The sequence below is a fragment of the Phyllobates terribilis genome, unplaced genomic scaffold (genome assembly GCF_046119375.1).
Source record: "Phyllobates terribilis strain yellow unplaced genomic scaffold, ASM4611937v1 Scaffold_11__3_contigs__length_659146591, whole genome shotgun sequence".
Lineage (NCBI taxonomy): Eukaryota > Metazoa > Chordata > Amphibia > Anura > Dendrobatidae > Phyllobates > Phyllobates terribilis.
In genome coordinates this window covers 488,089,690-488,113,133 of record NW_027362771.1, presented here as the reverse complement: position 1 = coordinate 488,113,133, position 23,444 = coordinate 488,089,690, and the positions used below count along the sequence as shown (strand labels likewise).

General features: G+C 41.1%; 1 protein-coding gene and 1 long non-coding RNA gene across 4 annotated transcripts in view; one reads left to right on the top strand and one right to left on the bottom strand.

Moving 5' to 3' along the window:
• Positions 1-22,069, top strand: part of RASGRF1 (Ras protein specific guanine nucleotide releasing factor 1) — a 90,431-nt gene extending 68,362 nt beyond the window's left edge. For all 3 annotated transcript variants that reach the window (XM_073653524.1, XM_073653522.1, XM_073653525.1), the window contains 10 exons: positions 2,957-3,063; positions 5,245-5,357; positions 10,489-10,549; positions 13,303-13,406; positions 14,618-14,702; positions 15,512-15,709; positions 16,304-16,383; positions 16,929-17,046; positions 18,374-18,442; positions 20,903-22,069. In XM_073653524.1, the coding sequence (XP_073509625.1) occupies positions 2,957-3,063; positions 5,245-5,357; positions 10,489-10,549; positions 13,303-13,406; positions 14,618-14,702; positions 15,512-15,709; positions 16,304-16,383; positions 16,929-17,046; positions 18,374-18,442; positions 20,903-20,995 (1,028 nt within the window). In that variant the 3' untranslated portion in view covers positions 20,996-22,069. The remainder of the gene's footprint in view (positions 1-2,956; positions 3,064-5,244; positions 5,358-10,488; positions 10,550-13,302; positions 13,407-14,617; positions 14,703-15,511; positions 15,710-16,303; positions 16,384-16,928; positions 17,047-18,373; positions 18,443-20,902) is intronic.
• LOC141166641 (uncharacterized) lies at positions 230-4,256 on the bottom strand. The gene is made up of 3 exons (XR_012251333.1): positions 3,843-4,256; positions 1,129-1,275; positions 230-357 (listed from the first exon to the last, which is right to left on the bottom strand). It is a non-coding gene; the product is annotated as an uncharacterized lncRNA (long non-coding RNA).
• Positions 22,070-23,444: the final 1,375 nt, after the last annotated feature.

The window sequence follows — 23,444 nt, the reverse complement described above, 5'->3', positions numbered from 1 at the left end:
TATCTGTAGGCCGGACTTGTATTACTTCAGCTAGAGAAACCATGATTTTATAAAACTGGTATCTACAGTCGTGGCCGAAAGTGTTGGCACCCTTGAAATTGTTCCAGAAAATGAAGTATTTCTCCTAGAAAATTATTGCATTTACACGTTTTGTTATATACATGTTTATTTTCTTTGTGTGTATTGGAAAAGGCAAATAAGAAATCATTTCATACTAAACCCCAAAAATGGGCCAGACAAAATTGTTTGCACCTTTCCAAAATTGTGGTTAAACAACTTAACTTTGTTTCAAGCATGTGATGCTCATTCAGACTCCCCTGTGGCAAGTAACAGGTGTGGGCAATACGAAAATCACACCTGAAACCAGATAAAAAGAGGAGACATTGACTCAGTCTTTGTATTGTGTGTCTGTGTGTGATACACTAAACATGGAGAACAGAAAGAGAAGAGAACTGTCTGAGGACTTGAGAACCAAAATTGTTGAAAAATATCAACAATCTCAAAGTTACAAGTTCATCTCCAGATATCTAGATGTTCCTTTGTCCACGGTGCCTAACATAATCAAGAAATTTGCTGCACTGTAGAAAAAGATATGGACCGCACATCCAAAAATCATACTCTGATCTAAGGCCGCCAGGCAAAGATTTTTTACACTGAACATGAGGTTCTTAGTTTAACATTCTGATCAGAGTATATGAAGCACACTGCCACTTCATGGCTAACCTCTCAGTGGGTCCCTAACTTATTATTCCCTTAAAGGAGCGGCGCTGTGCGCTAACCACCGCCACACCAGCAGGGCGTACTAATCAAGAAGTCTACAACCCACTGCACTGTAGCTAATCTGCAGAAAAGATGCGGTGGCAATCGAGGTAATGGTGCTTGGTCTTGATGTCAGCTATGAAGTGTCCAAAAATACAGCTGACATCAAGCCAACACTTTTGGCCATGACTGTAACTGACATATAACAAGTAATACAACATATTGGCAAATTATAATAGCTGTGTTGATTATTTCCTTAATAAATATCACATATATGTATCTTAGAAAACCTGGTACGTAATCCTTATATATTTCAAATAAACTAGATCACAGGGAACATTGTGAAATGAAAAAATGACTTCTGCTCACCTATTAATTCAGCCAGCATTGCAGTGCAGCTGCTCCAGTGATCCCCAATGGACGTTCACTTGTCCTGTAGTCATGACATACTGTATATAATCCCCAGTTGTCAGTGATTGGCTGCAGCTGTCACAAGCGACTGTATTCTATGTCATCCTACAATTGCAATATTAACAAAGATATTAACGGCTGAATTAATGGGTCAGTAGAAGTTGGGTTTGTTTTTTGTTTTTTTTTAAATTTTGCAACATTTCCTCCTTTTAGTACGTTTTAAGTATTGGATAACTCCTCAATGTTCCTCTTAATTGAACCAATTGCCAGATTTAGTAAATGGCCCCACTGATGTCTAGTTCTAGAAGCCGTATAATACAAGCTTTTAGCACCCACTAATGTATTTCTTTTAGGACATATTTTTGATGCCTTCTTTTAAAGTGCTTAATTGAAAAATGAAATACTAGTAGTACACTTTGGCCTCCATTCAGCATTGCCTTTGTGTGGAGTAAAATGGCTATAATAGTGATTTTTATGGTTGCCTCTTTTATTATTTAATTTGTGCTTTTATTTTAAGTTAACTTTACTTGGTTTTGTAGTTCTTTTCTGTTTGGCATTATGGTCATGGTTTCCTTAGCCAAATGTTTTAGCCTAATTCATCATTTGTAACTTTTTAAAATGTTTGCACAATTGTGTTCCAGTATCTTAGTGGGGCGGAAAATGTGAGAAATTTTATTTTTTGCGTAGTTGAAGGCTAAAAGGTGACATTTTAAAGAATCATGTGTCTTTTCTTCTCTGAAAAGACAAGAAAAAAGAACACCTTTGACTTCACACAACCCACATGCTGCCATTTATTAGAATTTATATCTATCGAAGGATACTTTATTATAAAAATAATACTTTATTGTAAATACTTTAAAATAATGATTCCATGACTCGGAAAATAATACGATCTGTGAATTGTGATTGATCTCAGTATTAGGGATTCCATTAGTTACACTGATCGTCTCTGAACTGTAAGAGATCATCAGACTTCTGGTAGACTAATGTGAACAGGGATTCTCCCTCTACATAATATGGATGGGATTGAAAATATCTTTGGAGTGTGGGAGGAAACAGGAGAACCCGGAAGAAACCCACACAGACACGGGGAGAACATACAAACTCCTTGCAGATGTTGTCCTTGGTGGGATTTGAACCCAGGACCCCAGTGCTGCAGTGCTAACCACTGAGCCACCGTGTTATCCTATAAATGACAAAAAATACCCCCATCTGGCCTAAATATCTCTTCTGTATAATCCTCAGAGGACAGACAGTGTTTATTACTGCAGTGCACTTTTGGCACTTTGGGGTGATGCACTTATTCCATGAAACATACATGTGACTAATTATTTTCAAATATTTACAATAAAGTATTATTTGGATAATGGTATCTCTCTATAGATATATATTTGATAATTGGATTTTATAAGATTAGGACGGATCTTCTACTGTACATGTAAGTCCATTTCTAGTTACATTTTATAGAATTTGTTGCAAAAAAATGGCAACAAATACCACAAGAGCAAAAAAGAAAAGTCACTTAAAAAAATCTGCTAATGATAAAATGGGATCCTTGTGTTTCATTTATTTTATTTTAAAGATCATAAACTTTTGAAATGTTCCAAAGGTTATGGAGAATCCCTTAAGTATTAGGACTCAAAAGCAGATTAGATTAACTAAATGTTTTAAGGAAAGCTCCATTTATTCCAAGTCTAAGTCCAAGAACTCTATTTCCATTAGCACCACGTTAGATATACATGAATGCAGACTATATGACATTTATTGTATGTGGTTTGTGTTGCAGGATTTCCTTCAGATCAGAGGAACGGTGACAAAGAATTTGTAATCAGAAGAGCAGCAACAAACCGTGTACTCAATGTCCTGAGACACTGGGTTTCCAAACATGCCCAGGTACGTGCCAAGATCCTATATTACAAAGCCTTCTTCCTGGCAGCAATTAGTCACTAGTCAGTATACTTTATGGCAAATCTTATCAAATTAGATTTGTATATACTTTAGACTTTGTGTGATCCTTTGCCCCATCTAGCTTTTACAGGCTCTTTGTTTCCCTGCAAACTGCTGACTATAGAATGAGTTAACTAAGAATCCAGCAGTGAGCTCAATCTCATTGGGAGTTTATTATGAGGAGCAGGTATACTCCAAAAAATTCCAAAAAGATCAGTTAAAAACGTTTGAAAGAGTCTTCATTTTCATTTCTATTGTAAAACCACTTTGCTGTTTATATCTTCAGTGTTTTGAACCTTTTTTCTGCTTCAAGTTTTTAAAAACGTCAGGGGGGGAAAAAGAGAGTGAATATCATTTCTTTGAAGTGGCTCCTGACAGAAAATGCTCTAAACTAGGCACTGTCTAATCAGAAGGCTGCAAAAAAACGTGTTTGGAAAAAAAAAACTGTTCAAGAACTCTTCAAAACCACATTAGTGAATGAGAAATTCCTCCAAAATCTCTAAGAAGCAGTTTTCTAAAGCAATTTCCATTTAAAAACAAGTCATTTTTGACTACCTCAAGTAAACTTTGTGTGCACGCCCCCTAACCTTTTTATCTGTCTTTTTCTGAACTCCTCCCAGCTGATTTAAGACCACATTAGAGATCAGCTGAACTTTGATGTAGTCTGTCGTCATAAATCAGCACAGAGAAGTTCAGAAAAAGACAGATAAAAGTTACAAACTTACCATTGCTCACTGCGGTATTATCAGGGGCTGTGCTCATTCCTGCGTAATGTGCACTGTGCGTGTCCCTGCTGTGTCCCTCCCTGCGAACTGTGCAGTGTGCAATCTGCACAGTGACCACAACCGCTCTGTTCTCGGCTCAGATCAGAAATAATCAGCCGGCAAACGAGCGGTGTCAGAATACCCGGCGTGCAGGAGACCGGTGATGTCGCTTGTGGGGGCGGCACTGGTCTCCTGCATGCCGAGTATTCTGACATCGCTCTGTTATCGGCTGATTATTACTGATCTGAGCTGACGAAAGAGCGGACGCTGTCTCTGTGCAGATCACACACTGCACAGCTTGCAGGGAGGGAGACAACAGGGATGAGCAGCCTCTGCCTCCTGCTCTGATGACGTGTCGTTTAAGTACCCCAGCATGCACTGGGATTCTCAAATGAAACGTCATCACACAGGAAATAGGAAAAAAAAATAGAATAGCAGTTAGTGTAGTTAGGGAACGGTAGGGAATTTTTAATACAAGTATATTAAAAAAAAACTTAGATTACAGCACTAAATATATAGGGATTTAGAAGGATATGTAATTTGACTTTGGACAACCCCTTCAACATTCTAAAACGTCAATGCAGTCTAAGCAGCTTGCACAATATCCTGCAGCTGTGGGGGTGGCTTGCTGGTTGTGACATACAGTAAGACATACAGTAAGACTTCCTAGACTGAAGATAAACCTTATTTATAACCATGTTTACCTTCTCGATCTCTGTATACACAGCGCTGAATCAGCACTTGTTTATGTAGATTAAGAATAACTGACTGTGCTTCCTTCTCCGGACCCAGTAGGGAGGGAGCAGGAGCTGCTAGGTCCTAGGAGATCTAACCAGCTCTCCTATGCAGGCAGGAAGCTGAAATTCCCCTGTAATTGTGTCTAATATAAGAGCCTCAGTTACAGGGGAAATCAGTAATAAAAAAATTATTAAATATCTTACCCCAAAGGTCTGTTAAGACCTTATGGGGGGCACAGTGTATAAAATAAATGAAAAAAAAATAAAATTAATATAGAAACAAAAGCATAAATAAAATAACACTATGAAAAAATAAACCCTGCCAGTCTGAATTGCTATTTCTATCCCTCCCTCCCCCGCTCTCCCATTGAAATAAAACATGTCCAATATATAAAAATAATTTTAACGGACCTGAAAACGTAGATTAAAATGTTTTTACAAGTCCTTTGAGGTTGTATAAAAAAGTTACAAATTTAGCCGTGAAAAAAAAGAGGCAAAAATGTATTGAATATCTGAACGAGAAAAAATGGCAGTCATTAAAAGTGTATGTTTGAAAAAAACTGAAAATGGCCCAGTCATGAATTGGTTAATGCACATGCTTTATAGTTTGTTTCTGTTTTCTCTAGGATTTTGAGACAAACCTGCAATTGAAGAGCAAAGTCATTAGCTTCCTGGAGGAAGTTATCCACAACCCAGAGCTGCTAGCCCAGGAGAGGAAGGCTGCTGCCAATATTATTCGGTGAGAAAATACACTGGATAGTGCACACAAAATAAATCTTAATATAATTGTAAAATGTGTACCCAGCACACAATTAGGCCTCATTTAGACATCCGTGATTGTTCACATAAAAAAAAAATGGTCCAAGTGTCATTATTGTTTTGTATCAGTGTTTCCCCTAAGTAAAATAATGACAGCTATACTCCCCTCTAGTGCTGGCGCCGTTCCGGTGGTGTTGGCACTGGCTCTCCCAGGGATCGCTTGATGTTATTCCACGTGATCCCTGCTGCCAATCAGTGCTGGCTTCACTTTCCCTTCCTTCGGACAAATCAAGATATCCAGAGGAAGTGAGAGAGCAGCCGCAGCCCTAACTTCCTCCGGATGTCAATTACATCCATAGGAGAGGAAAGTGAAGTCAGTGCCGATTGGCAGCAGGCATCACATGACATAATGTCAAGCGATCCCTGGGAGAACCAGTGCCGAAACTGCTGTAACGAACGGCACCCGCACCGGAGGGGAGTATAGATGTTATTTTTCTGGGGGGACGGGAAACAGTGATTCAGAAGGTGTTATCCGAGTAGTGGACAACGTATTTAATCACGGACAGCATACTGACGCCACCCGTGTGCTGTCTGTGATTTTTCACAGACCCGTATTGCTACTTTTTGTCCTTTTCATGCTAATAAAAAACAGACATAAAAAAAGAAAAATGGAGCACTAAACTAAATATAAAATTATATTTTTTGCAATTAGAAAAATAATCTAGCAATAGGATGAGGTTAAATAGGACAATCATAAAAACATCCCAAGTTATGTGCAGAACATTATATGAACTCAATATATAAAGGTAAAATACAGTATAGGGTGAGTATTCATCTATACAAATGATGTATTATAGCTTTATAATTGGTCCAAGGAGCAGGTATATTCGTAACCCAAACAAGTTTACAATAATGGGGGGTTAAATACACATCTGACCACACTGGTACCATAAAGTCACCCCCATATCGTATCATACCTCACAAATTGATTAAGTAAAACTATCCAAGACTAAATAAGGTGCTTACTAGTGATGAACGAGCATGCTCGCCACTGCTCGGTACTCGCCCGAGCATCTCAGTACTCGAGATGCTCGGAGCTCGCCGAGTTCTTGCGCGATGCTCGGGCTGGAGCTCGGGTCCCCGTCCTGCATGTTTGCCGCTCTTTAGAGCGCCAGTCATGCAGGGATTGTCTGCCACTCACTGTAATGCCACAGCCATGGTGGTTGTGGCATTACAGTGATTGCCCAAATCGATGGGAACAGTGCTCACAGTGAAACATGAAAAGCCGGCAATTCATCAGCGGCATACACCGGTACCCGACAATTTACAACAGAAAGAATAGAGCATCACACATAGATTAGATAGATAGAAACATGTCAGTTACATATATATGAAGTACAGGGACAGTGTTGGTTACTGTACTTGTCATTTAGTGTTAAAATAAAGGATTTATTAAAAAAAAAATTGGCGTGGGGTTCCCCGTAATTTTAGTCTCTAGCGGAGGTTAAGCAGATGGCTGGGGCACATGTTTGAAGCCTGGGATGGGGGTAATACCCACAGAGCTTCCCAGGCTACTAATATCAGCCCCCAGCTGAATACCTATCCTTTACTGGCTATTAAAATGGGGGACCCCAAAAAAAAACTACATGGGGTCCCCCTATTTTAATAGCTAGCAAAGGCTAGGCAGACAGCTGGGGGCTGATATTAATAGCCCAGGAAGGGTGCCATGAATATTGGCCCCCTCCCAGGCTAGAAACACCAGCCCTCAGCCGCCCCAGAGATGGCGCATCCATAGGATGCGCCAATTCTGGCACTTAGCCTCGCTCTTCCCACTGCCCTGTAGCGGTGGCAGAGGGGTAATAGGGCTGGGGTTGATGTCAGCTTATAATGCCAGCTGACATCAAGCCCAGGTTAATAATGGGGAGGCGTCTATAAGACACCCCCATTACTAACCCCACAGTGAAACTTAAAAAAAATACCAACACCCAGAATAAAGTCCTTTTAATTTAAATAAACACACATTCCTTTAATGTTCTAAATTAAACTCTACTTACCGTATCGCCCATTCCAGCTGAAGCCAATGTCTTCTCCAATAAAAGTAAAATAATAAACCAACCTCATCCTTACCTTTCCATGGTTCCCAGGACGGCTTCAGCTCTGCTACATTGACATGACAGGCTGCCATCCAGCTTGCCATTCCGCAGACACTGAGAAGCTCCTCAGTGTCTCGCTGTGACGGCATCCAGATGAGCCGAGTTCATGTCCGGCCGGCTTTTTTAAAGAGACAGGTGCATGAAAATCGGAGGGCACTAGTGTGTTCCAAGTGCCCTGCTATGTTTTTCATGCACCCTCCTATATACCCTGCCTGTCTGCCTATATATTCTGCCTGACTGATGTTTAATTGAGCACTGTTCCCATCGATTTGGGCAATTTTTGACCTGCAGACCACCGGGGGGGGCTGCCAGAAAAATGCTTGAGTTTCCCATAGACTTATATTGGGTTCGTTGCTCGGGTCGAGCACCCGAGTATTCCAATGTGCTCGACCCGAGCTTCGAGCACTCGAGCATTTTAGTGCTCGCTCATCACTAGTGCTTACCCATAGTGGCTGTATATTGCACAGGACCAGGAGGAAGACCCCTGACGCGCGTTTCACGGTAGCTTTTGCAAAAGGGAGAATCGTTTTTCTGCTGTATGTTTATTTTTCTATTTGCAGTAAAATTAGTTTTATATTGCGTTTACTGCTCTATTTTTCTTTTTTAGGTGGGATATTATATAAGAGTTTACTAGTACACTAGTACTGTAAATTGAAATTAACACTGACTTGAAAGCATAGTTAGTGGGAGACCATATGTTCTGGTAACATTATGCTCATAGCCTATTTTGTGCGTTTTCGTCCTGTGAATTTGGTATTACTATAATGGGTATGTGTTCTATCAGGTTAGTGTAACTTACAGGGAACCTGTCACCATAAAAATGCAGTCCAATCTGCAGGCAGCATGTTATAGAGCAGGGGGAGCTGAGCAGATTGATATATAGTTTTGTGAGAAAAAACTCAGTAAACCTGTTTTTTTCATCATTTAATTCTCTGCTCTTTCTGGTATTTTCTTTCCAGTGGGCGGGGCTATCAGTCCTATCTCTGCATGCATGTATACAAATACTGCTGTCACTCACTGATAGGACCGCCCACTGGACCAAAAATACCACAGAGCGCAGAGGATTAAAGGGGTAGTCCAAGTTTGGCATGAAAGTCTACAGTCACTCTATGTGACTGCAGACTTGTGAATCCTCACAATGCACAGTGACTTCAGACTTCTGTGTCAAACCTGGACAAGCCCTTTAAATGATTAAAACTATATAATCAATCTACTCAGCTCCCCCCCTGCTCTATAGCATAATTCCTGCAGATTAGATTGCATTTTCATAGTGACAGGTTTTCTTTAAAAATATGTTGATATCCTAACATTTAAGGAATTGTATAAAAATATATATAAGTAATATAATAATATATATAAAATATAGCAGCCGTCTTTCAGAATTAGCATCACTTTTATCCAAAGGCTATCTGTAGTATTACAGTTGAGAGAACCTCATCACACAAAAAAAAGAAGTAACATGTCATATCTGAAAACCTCATCAAAAATAGACGCGGATTCTGGTGTGGATTTTTCTTGAAAACCACATTGGATCTTACTACCTTAAAAAACCTCTTTACGTGCACACAGTGTCTCGCACGCGCCTGCAGAAGCGCACCATAAAATGAACAAAATGCACAGCAATGTCAAAACAACCTAGAGAAAAAACTGAGCATGAACCATAATCTTGCGGCCATTGGAATACCCGCGGGTTTTCCCAACCAGTTCCAGACTGTGGCTATGCCCTTTGGGAATTTTTTACGTCAATTTTTCTGGCTGAAAAATTCAAGGTCTAAAAACTGCTTCTAAAATATTCATAGTTATTGGTGTAGTTTTGTAAGGTCATGCGTTTTTATACTGTTTACATCCAGTTTTTGCTGCATTTTTTGCTGCATTTTTTCAGTGAGGATTTTGATGTGTTTTTAATTATATGGGTTGTAACGATGGAGTGTGTTTTTTGGCATGTTTCATTGCAAAACACATGCTAGAATGCATCCAAAACAGCTCCAGATGGTGTGATAGCAGCTTTGCCAAAGCTCCAGCCACCCAAAGACAGCCAATGATTGCACCATTGTGAAACAAAATCATGGCTGCTTCTTGCGGCACCTCTGTCTGTGAATCACTGAGAGCACACGGGTGGCATCGAGGTACTTTCTGTTTGCTCTCCTTGATTAACATTGTAATGTATAGCAGAAATATTGCAGTTTATTTTATTTTTTTTTCAATCACTGATGGTAAAAACTGACATACCGACCAACTGATGAAACTCTGAACCACAACACTGATGAACAGCGGTTGTGTTTCTACGTACGAAAAAAATCATTAACGTCTGAATGAGGCCTAATGGTATCTGAGCTAAAAACAGCACTTTAGCAGCCATTAGTTAACATTATAGGGAATTTGTCAGCTGGTTTTTACTATGAATTATGAAAGCAGCGTGACGTAGGGACAGAGAGTCTGATTCCAGTGATGTATGACTTACTCGAATGCTTGGTGCGGTTTTGATAGAATCCTTGTTTTCTCTGTTGTAGATGTAGCAGTGGTCAGAATGCTGAGCTGTGTATAACCCCGCCCATTCCCCTGATTGGCAGCTTCCTTTGTACTCTGTGCATTATCAGCAAGCTGCCAATCAGTGGTGGGGCGGGGTTACACACATTAGCTGGACTGACCTGCACGTGAGACCTAGTCAGGCAGTGATAATATCCTGCTGATAAAACACTCTTGTATTGAAACTACAGCACACAGCATAATGAGTGATACATTGCTGGAATCAGGGTCTCCGTACCTACATTATGCTGCTCCTAGATTACATAGCAAAACCTGCTAACAAATTCCCTTTAATTAGCCTGCCTATCTGATTTTACTAAAAGCCGATCCTTTTAGTAAAATTGGTTCACTTGTCTGTGTATTCATCTAGACATAAATGTCTAACCAATGACACATAGGAACCTCTGCACTAACAATGTGTTCTATTGGCAGCACATTGACACAGGAGGATCCCGGAGATAGTCAGGTCACATTGGAAGAGATTGAGCACATGGTAAGTCTTATGAATGATAATGCAAAAATCAATAGATCTTTTTTTTTAATATATAGCAGACTTGATGTTGGGAATGTTGTTGTCTTCCTTATTTACTGTTAAAGGGAATGTGTCATCAGAAAATCAGCTTTTTTCCCCAATTATGAGCCGCTATTTGCCCTGCCTCCTGGACTTGTCATCCACTATGAAAAACAAATCCGTCAAGATGGACTGCAGGAGTCATGTAACACAGGCCATGTATTTGCATATTTGTTTTCACCTACCGACTAGATGTTCCCGACCTCGCTCATTGCAAGTGTATTGAGCGAGACTGGATAAGTCTAGTCAAAATTTGGCCAGAAGCATGCAAATCACACACATGAGGTCACACACCCGGCACAGGAGAATCCTCACACTACGCAGTGCGCGCAATGTGAGCATTCACAAGTCTGCAGTCATATAGAGTAACCACAGACTTGTAGCCTAAGGCCAGACAACTCTTAAGAGTTGCCCTAAGGCCATGTTCCCATGAACAATCTGCTCTGCATTTTTGCTACATTTTTTGTGTGTAGAAACCAGGGCGGTGGAGTCGGTAAGCCAAACCTCCGACTCCTCAATTTCCATGACATCAACTCCACGACTCCCTCATACATGGCTCATGTTTAAGTGATAAATTTACTGTAGCACAGATTCATCTCAGGTAAAAGTCTAGACCCTTAGATCAGGAATAGGACAGACATTTATAGGACATTTCATAACTTTCCCAAATTCTTATGAAAAAATATTCCCCACAAACAGCATTGAATTACTGTACACAATTTATTATATATTTTAGGAGTTAGCGTCGGTCCATTTTATACCGATTCCACCAAAATGGGCTCTGACTCCACGACTCCGACTCCACAGCCCTGGTAGAAACACTGGGATTCTGCATTTAAAAAGGCAACTGCATTTTTTACATGCATTCTCTAAGGTTCTCCATAGTAGCATAGACATGAAAAAATGCACAAAAAACAGCACAGACACAGTCATGAGGCGTTGGTTTTCCTGAAATCAAATCCACTTTGTTTGGACTGGTGAGCGCAATGGATTTTCTGCACAAAAAAAAAATGAGGCAGAAAAAAATGTAGTGTTACACTAGGTGGGAACAAGGTTTTAGTCAGTTAAACTTCAGGAACATCAATCTGTCCAGTCAGGGAGCAGAAACAATTGTTCTCCTGCCAGCAGATCAGGCTCCATGTCTAATGTGACAGTGAGGAGAAATACCAGGAAAGGATTTACATCATGTAAGGAGATTAAATAAGATTAGAAAAATAGGTCTGTGTTTTTTCTCCTCTCCATGTGAGGTGCGGTGTTGTAAAAGAGAGAGCAGCTCTTACTTTCTAATCTTATATATATTCACCCTCTATTCCCAGGGGTTTTAGGCATAAGATATATAAAGTATAGACTGAGAGAGGAAAAAAGAGAAGAAGTACAATCCAATAGAGATGAGAGAATCAGATTCATGATAAAACTTTATATAATTCGCTGAACATGGTGAATTTGAACAATTTCGCAATTCAGTTGACGCTAATCACGATAAATGACTGCTGCTATTTTACACATTGCAGAAGAATGCATCAATCAGAGAAGGCTCTCATGACTTGGCGGTCGGGCGGCATTCCCCGTAATACCTTACAGTAATCACATCAAGTGGTATAGCACAGCCCACCTGAAGGGACTGTCATAGTCTGCATAAAAGCCGAGGCAGGGAGTGCAGCAGCCATGCTGTGGTGAATCTGCATCCTGAGAGGACGTCACAGCTTACTAATTGATATATGGAAAGAAAGCGATAAAACACTGACTATAAACACTACAGATAGTGTATGTGACAGCACAGCAATGAAGAACAGTTACTATTAGTTTACCCATAGCTATGTATCTTGAGGTCACTTTGATAATAATTACTAAGGCTGAGTTTATAATAAAAAGCTGAGTAATACTCAGTTTGGGTATTCTCTGAAGATCACATGCTGCTGCTTCTTGAGTCACCCATCGGTCTCTGTATGCTGCCTCCAGTGGAGACGGCTGCTTTTGGTAAAAAAATGTAAGGGTCTCGGAGCCATTTTAAGGTCTATTAGTTTCCCAGTACTATTCTCACACTTTTTGAGTATCGTGTGAGATAATAGAGATAGTTTCTCATTGGCCATATCTCATGACAGTTCTGGGTTAACCAGATGAAAGAAAACTTTTAAAAGGAATCTGTCACCAGAGTTTCACACCCTAAACTATTTAATTGTGCATGTAGCTGTTCTGTAGAGCTGGAGTGACAGAGGCTTCAGCCTCCTTTGCATATCAATTAAAACGCTGATTTCTCAGCGGAGGAATAAACTGGCCATTTTAAGGTATTGCTGGACTTGTCTTTGAAAGATCTACATGGTAATATAAATAGTTTGGGGGGTGAAATCTAGCTGACAGACTCCCTTTAAACTCACATAGTATGGATTAGTAGAACAGATTTACTGTACATATGAATATCTGTAATGGGTGATACTAAAGATGATGTGAGGAATGATAACTCTCACAAATAGAGTCTGTTCCTATTGACCCACTAAGTAATTCGTATATGGAAATTGTGACTTCATGATATATCAGCCAGTGGATTACTCTGAAGGTGTCAGTAAGTCATAACTGGTTTAATATTTGTGTAAATCTATATGTCGTGAGTAGCAAACGGCAAATAATGACTTTTCTGACCAATACTATGAAGAGTTCAGTATACGTATACTTTGCAGGTGCTGAACACTCCGGTGGAACCGTTCGAGTCTCTCTCTGCTCTGGAGATTGCAGAACAAGTCACGTTATTAGATCATCTGATTTTCAAGAAAATCCCTTACGAGTGAGTCACTCCAACCTATAATACCATAACATAGCCCGGATTACTCCGTATATACAAGCCATCAGCTGTCAGTGTGCTGGAAATACTTTTGTCTTATCAGCATGTAGTTGTGTAGATAGCTTAGATGCAGAGTCAAAATACTTGACTTGTCCTTTAAAATATTTACTAGTTAGTGAAGGTTTAGTCTATGGCTACATTGCAGCTCTATAAACATGAATGTGGTGTCACATTGTAGCATTGTATCTGATGATAGTCAGTGGGGTTGTGTTGTGACCCAAGAATTATGGTGTCCACAATGTGGCTATCACAAAAAAATCCAAGACTGTTTACCCCGTAAAGCAAATTGAATGCATGTGAGTTGTCCTATAACAACTCTCAAATTTGCACATTACAGCAAGTCTCTGACGTCACAGAAATGTTCTTGGTCACATGCAACTTTCCTGAAATTGCTGTCACACGACCATGCAGCTCGAGATTATGTTCACACTGCGTTTTTTTCAGGTGTTTTTTTATTAGTGGAAACTCAAATTGTCTTCAAAAACTGATTTAAAAACCTTGGAAAACTCCTCCAATTATTATTTTCTATGTCAAATCCACTTTGCTGTTCATATGAGGAGTTTGTTTTTACTTTTTTTCCTGAACATGTTTTGAAAAAACTCCTGGTGCAAAAAATAAAGTGCATTTCACTTCTTCAAGTGCATCCTCAAGGAAACCTCTCCAAAATAGGAACTGTCCAATCAAAATGCTGCAAAAAAAAAGTCTTCAATAACTCTTCAAAACAGTTTCAGGAAACAGAAAAAGAAAAACTCCTCCAAAATCTACCCCAAAAGATTAGTATAATTGAGTGGTTTCTGCATAAAACCTCATTTTTGAACTCCTGAACCTCAATGTGAATGTACAGTAGTTTTAGCCTTGTAGAAAGTTTTAATATTCAAACATTCTAAGAAGGTTTCTCAGCCTGTGATTATAAGATCTTTCCATTTCCCAAAATAACTCCATCAGGGTAATGGATCTGGAGAATGGGAGATGTCTCACTATACATAGTTGTCTATGAGACATCTCTCCAGGTATGGCAGGTTATACAAGTTTCAACTCCATTGGTAAGCAGTCATGACCCTTTGTCCCATGTACCTATATAGATTCCTATGTCATCAGTTCTACTAATTAAATGTATTGGTTTTCTAATCCTTTTACTGGTGTTTTTCCTACAGGGAATTTTTTGGTCAGGGTTGGATGAAAGCTGACAAGAACGAGAGGACACCCTTTATCATGGGCACAAGCAATCACTTCAACCATGTAATATATTTCATATGCATAACAAGCAGATTATATATATAGGCAATAGAGGTATAATACAGAATAAGTACTGTACCCATCCATATACTCTTGTAGCCTGGCTGTATGGTCATAACGGCTAGGGCTCAGTGGCCAGTTGTGGCAAATCCACAGTATAGGTAATGCTCCTGTCCCAATGTGGAGCCCTATTCTTATAGTTTCATACTTTTAAGGTTGAGGTAGACTTAAAGGGGTATTCCTACCTTCAAGATCCTATCCCAATATGTAGTAGGTGTAGTAATAATAATAATAATATTAGCAAATACCTCCAATTACAAATGTAATATAGTTTTCTTATTCGCTCTTTCGTTTACCCCATGTGCAGGGCATTGCAGTAGCTCAGGCATCCATGGTTACGACCACTGAGTGGTCATAACCACGAATGCCTAAGATACTGCAATGTCCCGCACATGGGGTAAGTGACATAGGTTATCAGGAGAACTAAACTACATTTCTAATTGAAGGTATTTGCTAATATCATTATTATTACACCTACTACATATTGGGATAGGATCTTGGAGATTGGAATACTCCTTTAAGTCTATCAAGTTCAACCTATAGCCTAACATGTTGATCCAGAGGATGGCAAAAACCCCATGGAGCAGACAGTAATCGCTCCATATTAGGGGAAAAATTCCTTCCCGACTCCCTACAGCAATCAGACTAGTTCTCTAGAACTGAATTATTCTCCATGATAAATTGTTGTGAATACCTAATAGGACAAACTGCAAGTTTAAATGATATAGTAACCAGGTATTTGAATGTGTCAGATGAGTAACTTGATTGCCACTGAGATCCTGCGGAGTGAAGAGCCAGCCATACGAGGGTGTACCATTGAGAAGTGGGTGGCAGTGGCCGATATTTGTCGGTGTCTACACAATTACAACGCTGTTCTGGAGATTACTTCTTCACTGAATCGGAGCGCTATTTTCCGGCTCAAGAGAACCTGGATCAAGGTGTCTAAACAGGTAATTCAGGAAGGTGTCAAACATTATCTAAAATAGTTCCATCATGCACTATTGAGCTGCAGTGGAGGGCGTGAAGGCAAAATCAAGAGGATAGGAATTCTGAAAATGTAGAAAATTAGTCACTAGATTCTGCTGTCTTCAAACTGTGGGGGAAGAGGGGCAAAATCATCTAGGGGGCATTGTGCTCCTAGTGATAGATGCCAGTGAGAGAGACAAGCCACTATTGTCCGGATATTTAAATATAGGCCTAGGTTGGTTAACATTCATGTCATCTTATCCCCTGGTAAAAGAAACTTTGACGTCCACCTTAGCATTTCTCTTCCTAGTTAAAACCCGTCCTCTCCATAGCCAGTGCCATATCAGGCAATAAGCACTAAAGGCTTTTTTTTAAAAATACCAGATTAAAAAGAAATATAGGCCATTGGGTCAGGATTTTGGGAAGTTTTTCTTAGACATGATTTTTTGCATAATTCATTACAGCTCAGTAGGTATCTAGATTCGATACTGCAATATTAGTGTACCAAATTTGTGATAAATGTAGTAATTTATTTACTTTAATGCTGAACCATGGTTATTTTTTTTTTTTTTTTTTAGACAAAGACCTTAATTGACCGACTTCAGAAGTTGGTGTCTTCAGAAGGGCGATTTAAGAATCTCAGAGAGGCCTTGAAGAAGTAAGACTTCTTTTTCTTTTTGCTTAATTATTGCATGTGCACCTGGAAGATACATCAGTTTAAAAACTGTGGGGTTTACGTGCAGGAGATCTTTCATAGTGTAACTTTTTATTAAAGTGTAAGTGAAAGCATGAGATGCCGGCACGGAGATTCGCGAGATTTGATTGGTAAAGAGTCCAAACGCCGGGATCCTCACTGATCAACTAAAACAAAGAATCAGAAGTGCTCAGAAGACAGACTCAAGAGAAAGTCTGTGGTGTCTATGATCTGCCATAAGTTCTCTGAAAGTTGCGTTACACTTTACAGACATTTTTGGTTTCAACATTTTTTTAATAAACTAATTTTTTATTAAAGTTTTCAAATAATACAAACACAGACAAAAATAGATGCTTTCAACATTTATTCTTTGTACAACAGTGATCGGCACAGGTACCATCTTCACATGAGCTACTTATAACTTCACCATTTCACCCAATGTTGTCTCGCCGCTATGTTAAAAGTGCACAGAGAAGCACATATTACCCGGCTTTCTCTCCCATCACCAGCTGTGACCCTCCCTGCGTGCCATACCTGGGCATGTACCTGACAGATTTGGCATTTATAGAGGAGGGAACCCCGAATTACACAGAGGATGGCCTGGTTAATTTCTCAAAGATGAGGATGGTGAGCTATATACAGAAACAAAGCAAACAATGTTTTATGAATCAATGAATGATGTGAGGGAAATGTGTCTTCATTTTTGTTTTACTAATTAAAGGGAGTCTTGTCACCTAGTGTTGAGTGAGCGTGCTCGTTTAACCCTTTAAACGAGCACGCTCGCTCAACACTATTGTCACCCCAAAATCACTATTTAAACCAAGCACATAGTTATTTAGGTGACTTAGCCCCCATAAACCACTACCTTAGTTGTAGTACATGCTGCCTTTGTTGTGCGTGAAAAGCATTTAGTTTGATATGCAAACTACGGCACCCATGGTGTGGCCAAGAGATTTGGTGCACTGTTCAGCCCCCTTAAAGGGAACCTGACCCATGATATATCCTACCCAAAGGGGGGGGGGCATGTATCATCCACAGGGTGTACGATCACAGCCGTGTATGTTATCACCTGTCAGGTTCCATTTGATTAGCATGAACGCCTCTTCATTCTGTTGATTGACAGCACTAACTTGGCCAGAGTGAGAACTGCAAGAAAAGAATCCTCTGGCGTGCGTGTGTAACAGCAGGAGCCAGTGTGTGTGCTCACAATCGTCTCTGCTGCGGCCACTCGCTTTTCTGATACAGTCTACAGATAGCAGGGGAGGGTGGAGGATTGCATTGACACAGCAGAGAGAGGAGACGTCTGAGAGTGCATATGCAGGCTCCTGCTGTTACACTGTCCGTGCACGCCGGAGGACTCTTTTTAGGCAACACTCACTTTGGCCAAGTGAGTGCATTGTCAATCAATATAGACAGAAGTGGCGGCTTATGCTAATTGAGGGGGCGGAAAAGTGCATACGATCTCTTGGCCTCACCAGGGGTGCAATGACCACCATAGTTTACATATCAAGCTAAATGCTTTTTCCCTGCATGAGTCATAAGTCACTGCAAAAATCTATGGCAGGGGGGAGGAGGGAACAGCTGGGTCTGGAGTTGAAGATGGGAATGATTCATGCAGGGACAAGAGACTTCCTGTTTCTACATAGAGCAGCGAAAAGAGAAGAGTTATCTGGGTAGAAAGGCAAAATGAGCAATTGTAAGTACATAGTGATATATAATATGATGACTGCAATATATTAAGAGGATAAAAACTTTAATGGGAGGAGGAGTGCTTCTTTAAGGACATTTTTATGGATATTTCTATACATCTATCTCCAGAACAGGTTCAAGATATATTTTCCCTTGGTTTTCTTTTTTTCTATAGTTGTTCATTGTACTCTTCCTGGCACAATTTACTCTCATCTTTGCTGTTTTCTTACTTCTTATTAATTCAATGAATTTTATCTGACTCCAGATTTCACATATAATTCGGGAGATAAGACAGTTTCAGCAAACGTCCTACAAGATAGAGCACCAGCCTAAGGTAAGTAAGCCAGCCACAGCATTAAGCTAGACATAAGATCTATCTCTGACAGCCATTTCTCCCGACATCGCCATACCTATTAATGCTTGTCTCGACAGAACGTACACGTGTTTGTAATGACGAATGTGTAGAGCGCCGCTGCCGACGGCTCTGATGATGGTTTATGTCCCAGAGAAATAAAAGGGTCAGCCAATTCAAACTGCTCGACCCTTATCTGCCCCCTGATCTCATCTGTCGGGGGAGAGTCAGGAGACCCCATGCACATTAAATTTTCATCCAATGCTTAAGATATTGATTGGTTTGGCCAACTTTAACCAAATATGTATAGGGGCCTATTATCCGGTTGTGAAAAGATAAAAATAGTGGGGTTTACTGCAAAAATGAGGTTCTTTGGTTTTGAAAACTTATTTCCAAATAGCAGTGAGAGAATTCTAAATTAATATTGAGAGGTTTATGACCTTCATTTACCAGTCAAAATTTGAAGTGGCTACAAAGAAGACCTCTCGCTCTAAGGCTATGTGCCCACGTAGTGTTTTTACGGCCGTGAAAACACTTGTAAAACCGTCTGCCATGCAAAGCAATGTGAATTTGGATGTGCTGTGCACATGATGTGCTAATTAGCGCACCGAATTCGCATTGAGTTGCAAAACGCAGCATGACCATTTCTACCGCGATTACGCTGCAAATTCGCAGCCATTGAGGAACATTGAAATGCAGCAAACCCGCAGGTATATGTGGATTTGCTGCGTTTCAATTAAATTCAATGGCCGCGAATTTGCAGCGTAATCGCGGTGCGTGTGGTACCCAGGATGAAGAGGAGACTACAACTCCTCTTCATCCCGGCTACCACGCAGTGAAAAAAAGAAATAAAAAAGTTAAAAATAAAAAAAAACCTGTATACTCACCTCTCCGGTCTCCTCCCAGCTGCGTCCTCTCTCCTCGGCGTCCTGCGGTGTACTTGCAGGACCTACGGTGACGTCATTTAATCAACTGATGGTCACGTGACCGCTGACGTCAGCGGTCAGGTGATGGTCGCGTGACCATCAGCTGACTAAATGACGTCACCGCAGGTCCTGCAAGTACACCGCAGGACGCCGAGGAGAGAGGACGCAGCCGGGAGGAGACCGGAGAGGCGAGTATACAGGTTTTTTTTATTTTTAACGTTTTAATTCTTTTTTTTACTATTGATGCTGCATTTAAAGCATCTACATTGGTCACACAATATAAATCCATGCCGGTTGAATGGATTTATATTGTGTGACCAACTTGTCATGCACTTTTTCAAGTGATGTTCAAAAACGCTTGGAAAAGTGCTTGAAAAAACGCATGTAAAAACGCTGAAAAAACGTTTCTCTCTGGCAGAAAAAACACATGTAAATCTGCATGTGTTTTTTTCTGCCAGAGAGAGGCAAAAACTCACTGCATCAAATCTGCTACATGGGCACATAGCCTTCAGCCTCATGCACATTGAGTCCCAGGTTTTTTGTTTGTTTTTTAGGGGTATCAGGGGGGCAGCTATCACTGTCCTCACTGTCCTCAAACTTGTTGGATTTCAATATGACTGATCCTTTTGTACTGAAGGAAGATAAGAGGTGTCTGGAAGCTGTTTACTCTATCTCATGAAGAACACATGCATGCGGAGCCATGACTGCATGTGTATTGGGGGGGGAATATTTGTCAGTCAAATGAGTGTTCATCTGACATCTATTAAAGGTGGATGGCCGCATTAAGGCTGCGTTCACATATTGCGGCTGTAGTGCGCTTTTTTTTTCTTAATTTGCTGCAAATAAAATTGGTCTCAAATTCATTGCAAAACGGAATCCTTTTTGGTACAAATTCACTGAAATTTATGTGGTTTTATTGGAGTTTGAATATTACAGGAAAAACAATACATTTTTTGCAGCCAATTAAAAAAACTACAGCAAAAATGGGGCACCACAGCTGCAGTGCGGAACCAACTGGTTAACACAGCCTTATTGGGTGGAGGTGTATAACCTGCAGTTCGCTTTGGATTTTTTTAGAATGGTTGGTGTAAAAAATTCAGTGGAAAAAAATATATACCAGAGAAGTAGTGTTGAGCGAGTATGTATCATTAACTGTTTCGGCGATGACCCGATCGTGCTCGCCGAGTAAATTGGCAATCTCTGCATGTGTCACAGCTGTCTTAACAAGCGTGACACTTGCAGGCGCGGCGACAGTGAATGAAACGCCGAGCACGCCAAAATACTCGGCGAGCACCCGAGCGTGCTTGCCGAAAGAGTTAAAGATGCATACTCACTCAACACTACAGAGAAGTTGTGTAGAGTATGATGAGGTGATGAGAGTAAAGGAGAGAAGACTATATCTGAGCTCATAGTGGCTATAGCATCGATATCACCTAACATGGACATTATTTTATAGGGTCCAGTAATGGAGCTGTAGCTGTACATGTGTAACCATGAAGTGTTTGCTATTTTACAGGTTACACAGTACCTCTTGGACACCACAGGAGTGCTGGATGAAGAGGGTCTTTATGAAGCTTCTCTCCGGCTGGAGCCCAAACTGCCCACTTGAAATTTTGCTATGTTCCATCTGCCTGTATCATATTGTACAGACCCCCCACGCCTCTCGCCAGATCCTTTTATGCAGGGGTCACCATGCAGGGGCAGAGATGTCTGTGTCTCCATCCATCCCAAACACCCAGCTGCTCCTAATGGAGGCCCCACAATGCCCTCACACCTAATGTTCCCAAAGACACCCCTAGAAAGAGTGACCATGGTGGAGACTGAGATACCTCTCACCAGGAGCACCAGCCTAGTGCACATGTGCAGTGCTGGCAATGACTGAACCGTTGCTGCTGCCTCCTATTGACTGTAAATTTTAGAATAAAGCAACCTGTCGATGTGCAGCATCTCACCACCAAACCAGTGGTCTCCACTTCCGCCACCATGCTTGAATGGAAGGGGTTCATGGCTCTGTGTGTTTGTCAGAGGGAGGTTTAAGCAGTGAATTAAAGAGAAGAAAGGGTTCATGTAATATTCTCCATCATGGAGAAATGAAAGGAGATCCAAAAGAGGGCATATTGGTAATAGCAATGTGAGCACACCTCTGCCGTTCAGAACCAGCTCCATCAAATGACTAGCCTCATGCCTTCAAATGGCACGGCACATGTCCAGCAGATTGCAGCTGTTTTGTAAATTTTGGACTCTACTCCAGCTTTGTCTTGTTGACGTTAAGCAGTAGTATATGTCCACGGCTGCAACAGAGAACAAAATTGCACAAATGATCCACATAAGAGGTATAACGGCCTGCAGCTTAATAGCTGCTATAGTGGGCTGGTCCTATGGCTGCTATAATGGCTGAGAATTCCAGTGCTTTACTATCAGAGCGTCATAGCAAGGTAGGGAGCTACAGCAGACGGCTTATGGCAGTGGCTGCATATGGAATTAGCTCAGCCGTGTAAAGGGAAGGTTTGATGATGGTGAAGGTAGAGCGTCCACGGAATGGTGATATTAATCTGCCGGGATGTCCAACAGTGAGTGTTGACAAAAATTTGCAGCTACATTTTGTTTTCTTTATTTTTTGTACTATAAAGTGTTTCCTGATTACCTCTCGCTAATAAATCTTTTATCTCAGGGTTACCACTAATTGAGCTTGTTTATTGAGATCTGCAAAACTGCCTTTAGTTTCTGACTGTAGATTCTATGACATGTTTAATATTAAAGTGTATTCCGACTCCACTTTAGTGGTGAGCGGGGTGACTGGGGTCAAGTCTACTGATACCTCCACTTGTGTGTGTGCGGCCATGCAGAGGCTAAAAGATATTCTGGCCACAATTAGCAAATGCAAGGGTCAAATAATTACTTAAAATGTATAAAGGAAAGATATTCTTACCATGTAAGGAAAATATTGTGGGGCCGATTCATCTAGACTGGCGTAGAGCATGCTTGTTCTACACTAGTCTTACTGGATAACCAAAGAGAGTCGGTCTCAAAGTAAGCGCTCTTCCATAACATCATACTGCTCAGAAAAATAAAGGGAACACTTAAACAACAGAATATAACTCCAAGTACATCAAACTTTTGTGAAATCAAACTGTCCACTTAGGAAGCAACACTGATTGACAATCAATTTCACATGCTGTTGTGCAATGGAATAGACAATAGATGGAAATTATTGGCAATTATCAAGACACCCTCAATAAAGGAGTGGTTCTACAGGTGGGGACCACAGACCACATCTCAGTACCAGTGCTTTCTGGTTGATGTTTTGGTCACTTTTGAATGTTGGTTGTGCTTTCATACTCGTGGTAGCATGAGACGGACTCTACAACCCACTGAAGTTGCTCAGGTAGTGCAGCTCATCCAGGATGGCACATCAATGCGAGCTGTGGCAAGAAGGTTTGCTGTGTCTGTCAGCGTAGTGTTCAGAGGCTGGAGGTGCTACCAGGAGACAGGCCAGTACACCAGGAGACGTGGAGGGGGCCGTAGGAGGGCAACAACCCAGCAGCAGGAAAGCTACCTCCGCCTTTGTGCAAGGAGGAACAGGAGGAGCACTGCCAGAGCCTTGCAAAATGAGGCCACAAATGTGCATGTGTCTGCACAAATGGTTAGAAACCGACTCCATGAGGGTGGTATGAGGGCCCGACGTCCACAGATGGGGGTTGTGCTCACAGCCCAACACCATGCAGGACGCTTGGCATTTGCCACAGAACACCAGGATTGGCAAAATCGCCACTGGCGCCCCATGCTCTTCACAGATGAAAGCAGGTTCGCACTGAGCACATGTGACAGACGTGACAGAGTCTGGAGACGCCGTGGAGAGCGATCTGCAGCCTGCAACATCTTTCAGCATGAGCAGTTTGGCAGTGGGTCAGTAATGGTGTGGGGTGGCATGTCTTTGGAGGGCCGCACAGCCCTCCATGTGCTCGCCAGAGGTAGCCTGTCTGCCATTAGGTACCGAGATGAGATCCTCAGACCCCTTGTGAGACCATATGCTGGTGCCGTTGTCCCTGGGTTCCTCC